Source organism: Rhodamnia argentea, chromosome 6 (assembly GCF_020921035.1).
Source record: "Rhodamnia argentea isolate NSW1041297 chromosome 6, ASM2092103v1, whole genome shotgun sequence".
NCBI lineage: Eukaryota > Viridiplantae > Streptophyta > Magnoliopsida > Myrtales > Myrtaceae > Rhodamnia > Rhodamnia argentea.
Genome location: NC_063155.1, coordinates 24,061,410 through 24,065,532, shown reverse-complemented (window position 1 = coordinate 24,065,532; position 4,123 = coordinate 24,061,410). Strand labels below are relative to the sequence as shown.

The 4,123-nt window shown below is 44.2% G+C and overlaps 1 protein-coding gene across 2 annotated transcripts; it reads left to right on the top strand.

Annotated features, from left to right (window-relative positions):
* The first annotated feature begins 1,775 nt into the window (after positions 1-1,775).
* Positions 1,776-3,534, top strand: LOC115749446 (NAC domain-containing protein 83). 2 transcript variants are annotated; one of them, XM_030686274.2, is made up of 3 exons: positions 1,776-2,313; positions 2,411-2,697; positions 2,909-3,534. In XM_030686274.2, exons 1-3 carry the CDS (start codon positions 2,127-2,129, stop codon positions 3,194-3,196), a joined length of 762 nt encoding a protein of 253 aa, XP_030542134.1. In that variant the 5' UTR covers positions 1,776-2,126; the 3' UTR covers positions 3,197-3,534. The 2 variants fall into 2 exon arrangements, with proteins under 2 accessions (XP_030542134.1, XP_030542135.1); XM_030686275.2 differs by having other exon boundaries at positions 1,787-2,307.
* Positions 3,535-4,123: the final 589 nt, after the last annotated feature.

The window sequence follows — 4,123 nt, the reverse complement described above, 5'->3', positions numbered from 1 at the left end:
TCCTTCCTATCCGGACGATCGGAATACGCGAAAAGGGCAAGACGGAAAAGGACAAAAGAGGAAGTTCGAATCGAAGTCGAAGAAAGGCAGTGGCGAAAGGGAAGCTTGCGGGACAAGGCAGAGAGACCCCAAAAAGGGGGGACGTGCGGCGAGGGGGGTACACTAACGTACGCTCCCCTCACAATAACGGCGGCTCTTTTGACCCTTTCTTTTTATTTTTTATTTATTTCTTTATTTCCGTTGAGCTTTTTTGCCCGGGGACAAGTTCGTACTTTCCCCGTCCCCGATCCGGAAGGCGTCTTCCTGGTGAGCTCCAGCTGTAAACATGACGTCACGTGACTTCACCCCCCCGCCCCCGAAAACCACGCCCGCCATGAGAGTCAGTGCCCCCCTGGAGGATTGAATTTACCGCATTGCCCCCCGCCCCCAACCCAATCTCGTCCGTTTTGAACTTTCCTTGGCCTTCCTTACCCCAAACGGAAGTGTTTTTGGGGTAGGATTGCTTTTTCACGTTTCGTGAAAATGTTGTGTTGAGTTGGAGGTTGTAAAAAATAAAAAATTCCTTGGAGACACGACTTATTAATCAACGTTGTATTTTCGGGCTTCGTTAGAGTTTCGATTACCGATATGACGATCTTCACGAATCGGCAATAACATTTAATTTTCCGATTACTTATCCGATGTCGGATATGATATGAAAAAGTTGTATTTATAACCACACACCATAATTTTTTTTTTTTTACACGAAATGTTATGTGCGTCCTTGCATGTTTGCTTTTGTATTAGAGCATTCTTAATTCTTCTTTCTTTCCATCCGATTAGATATCCCTATGTGGTCAATTTATCTCTTTAATAATTCAAATCAATATGACAAAGCGACGAAGAGAACTAACTCTGCACTACTAAAAATGGAGAAATTTATATGAAGGTAGCTATAGGAAAAATAGGTACTTGGTTAGGAAATTCTTCACAAAAAAAAAAATTGTTCTTTCATGATCATTTATGCTATTTCTAATAATTCTCCCTACTTTTTACTTGTTTCATGAGTAAATTTTTCCTAACCAAGTTTCTCATACACCAAATTTCGCTAAATCCGGCCGATTCGGCAGTCGGACAACATTTTTATATGACGCGGATCAAATTTAATCATCGTAACTCTCACGTTGGAAATATCCGATGGCACGTATGCTTGAGAAACTTTGTCCATGTCAAACTCCAATCTTATCTGCGGCGGTTAAAACTTTCCAACCGCATCCATGTGGACGCAAGCCTATATAATCTGCATCGTCGTCGAAGTCGCACGAATTTGGTTGCACATGCAATTCGGAGGTACCCGATTAGGAAAGTTCGAAGAGTTAATTAGACAGATTGAAGATCCGTTGTCTCGATTCGAAAACGCATGGAAGTATCGGGACGAGAGGTGAACAAAAAATTTTCTTTGGAGGAGGAGAAGTGTTCAAAGGAGGGCTTTTTAACAGTTTCGAAACGGGTCGACCCGAACCGAGCTCGATGAATCCATTTTCTTTTTGAAAGATGTCAATTAAATTAAAGGAGAAATCTAGAAAAGATTTGTTTAACCTTTTCGTCTGTCTCTGACCCAAAAAAAAAAAGAAAAAGAAAAAGGAAAAAAGAAAACTTTTCGTCTGCGTCCGGAAAATCTTCAAACCTTTTTGTTCTTGAGACGTACTTGTTAAAATGGCGTCGGGGAAAAGGAGTTTGAGTCTGGTTTACGCCAAGTATGTCGTCCCCATTATTCTATTTTCTTATCTCTCTCTCTCGATGCCGCTTACTATAAAGCCCCGCAGTTTCCCTCTCAACCAAACGCACCCCTCTCCAACGCCCGTCCCTCACCATCGTCCTTAATTTCCTGCAGCGGTTCGACTGTCCTCGCCATCGATCTTCTTTTGCTCGAAAGGCTCTTCTTGTTTTGAGCTGAAATCTTTTTGGAGAGAGAGAGAGAGGGGGGGACGAGACGAGATCCTTACCTTTTCATGTTTTGGACTTCTTGAACAGGGAAGAGCAGAGTACTCGTGAATTTGAGCCGGAACTGCTGAGAAAAGCATAAATTTTTCGTCAGTTTTTGGGAGGCAAAAAGGGGTTCTTGATAAGGAAGCATACTCGGTGAGATGGAGAAGCTGAATTTCGTGAAGAATGGGGTTCTGCGATTGCCTCCTGGGTTTCGGTTCCACCCAACAGACGAAGAGCTCGTGGTTCAGTACCTGAAGAGGAAGGTCTTCTCCTTCCCTCTGCCTGCCTCTATCATCCCTGAAGTCGAAGTCTGCAAGTCCGATCCTTGGGACTTGCCTGGTCAGTGTGTGTTTCGTTTGTTGCACTTCCCAGTTTGAAAACCTTGTCATGAGCTGAACATGTTCTGATGAAGTTTTGGCTTCTGGGTGTTTGGAAATTTCAGGGGATTTGGAACAAGAGAGGTACTTCTTCAGCACGAGGGAGGCCAAGTACCCGAATGGGAACAGGTCCAACAGAGCCACCGTCTCAGGGTACTGGAAGGCCACTGGGATCGACCGACAAATCGTGAGCTCGAGAGGCAATCAAAACCAAGTGGTGGGGATGAAGAAGACCCTCGTCTTCTACAGAGGCAAGCCCCCGAGTGGCTGCAAGACCGATTGGATCATGCATGAGTATCGCCTGGTCAACCCTGAAGCCTCGGCCCCTCACAAGATCATGAACTTAAATCAGGTGAGAGTCTCGTGAGAGCTTCCCACTTGGCATTGTGTGTCGAAATGCGTGTCTCGAGCTCCAAAGGCTCATCAAGATTGCAACTTTTAGCGACCCCGATGGCTCATGTTATCATCATAGCAGCATTCACTGCTAAATCGTTTTCTCTTTTTTGGGTTCCTTTTACATTTCTTTCTCGAAATTTTACTGATTTGATATGTGAATTGCGCAGAGCCCTGTTGAGCCAATGGAAAGCTGGGTCTTGTGCCGGATATTCTTGAAGAGGAGGAGCTCCAAGAACGAAGGCGAAAACGCAGCCGCTTGCCAGCACCTCAAGGAAGCCCCAAAATCCAGGAAAAACAAGCCTGTGTTCTATGACTTCCTGACCAGGGACTTGAACCTTGCTCCTTCGTCTTCTTCCTCTGGGTCGAGTGGGGTCACCGAGGCGTCCTCCCAAAACAATACAGATGATCACGAAGAGAGTAGTTGCAATAGCCTCAGAAAAGCTCTAAAGCACTAGGATTTTACACCAAATCTAGGTTTTCTTGAACCAAGTCTCCGGGGCTTCTCTGATCAAAGCCAGTTTAGAAGAAGAAGAAGAAGAAGAATAACAACCCTCGAGGTAGTCCAAATATCTGGTCGTGTTAGCTTTTTCTTTTAGTTCTCATCTCTTTCTCTGTAATACCATGGGACTAGAGACTGAGAGATGTCCGAAAGAAAAGTTGCAAAAGGGAGAAGTTTCGGCAATTAACTTGTTTTGCTAACATCTAGAGCCCATGGATGTTGTTAGATCATGATCATATGTATTAATCTAGGGAGTTTCAGAGTATTTTTCTATGTTTATAATGTCTTTTGGAATGCCCAAACTTCAATTCGTACTCCCCAACACATTTTGCTCTCTTTAAAGGCGCCAAAAACATCCCCACTTCGATTCAGAGAAAAGGCATTCGATCAATCAAAAGTTTGGAAATGAAAATGGCAACACCTCGCAAGGACAGAGGAAATGGGTGAGAAAAACAGGGGCAATATCACGGATCTTACTAGATCAATGGTTGTCATTCATCTGGTACAAATTAGATTATACAAGGGGGGCAAACGAGAAATCTCTGATGAACTTTCCAAAGAAAAGAAACCTTATGTGGAGCACAAGAATGGCGCTCCCACAGGGCTCCCTCCCTCCCTCCCTCTCTCTCTCTCTCTCTCTCCCTGAGAAAGGGGTGTTGCTTTGCAGAACCTTATTCTTCTGTTTTCTTCTGTGTTTCTTGGCCCAGAAAGACAGATTCCTTTAAAGTCGTTTCCCTTCCCACTGGTTGGAATCTCCAACTCCAAGGTGAATTTTCAAGCCAAGTCTTGGCACATACTCCTCCAAATCTGCTGCTAAAGAGGACGGCACCCTGTAAAAAAAAGAAAAAGAACCTAATTCTCCCTTCTATCTCCAAGAATTTGG

What these genes read in the sequence shown, in the direction of transcription:
- LOC115749446 (XM_030686274.2), top strand. Translation starts at nt 2,127, where the DNA reads ATGGAGAAGCTGAATTTCGTGAAGAATGGGGTTCTGCGATTGCCTCCT. An exon ending in TTGGGACTTGCCTGGTCAGT is followed by an intron (nt 2,314 to 2,410) that starts GTGTGTTTCGTT and finishes TGGAAATTTCAG; the next exon opens with GGGATTTGGAACAAGAGAGG. An exon ending in AGATCATGAACTTAAATCAG is followed by an intron (nt 2,698 to 2,908) that starts GTGAGAGTCTCG and finishes TGAATTGCGCAG; the next exon opens with AGCCCTGTTGAGCCAATGGA.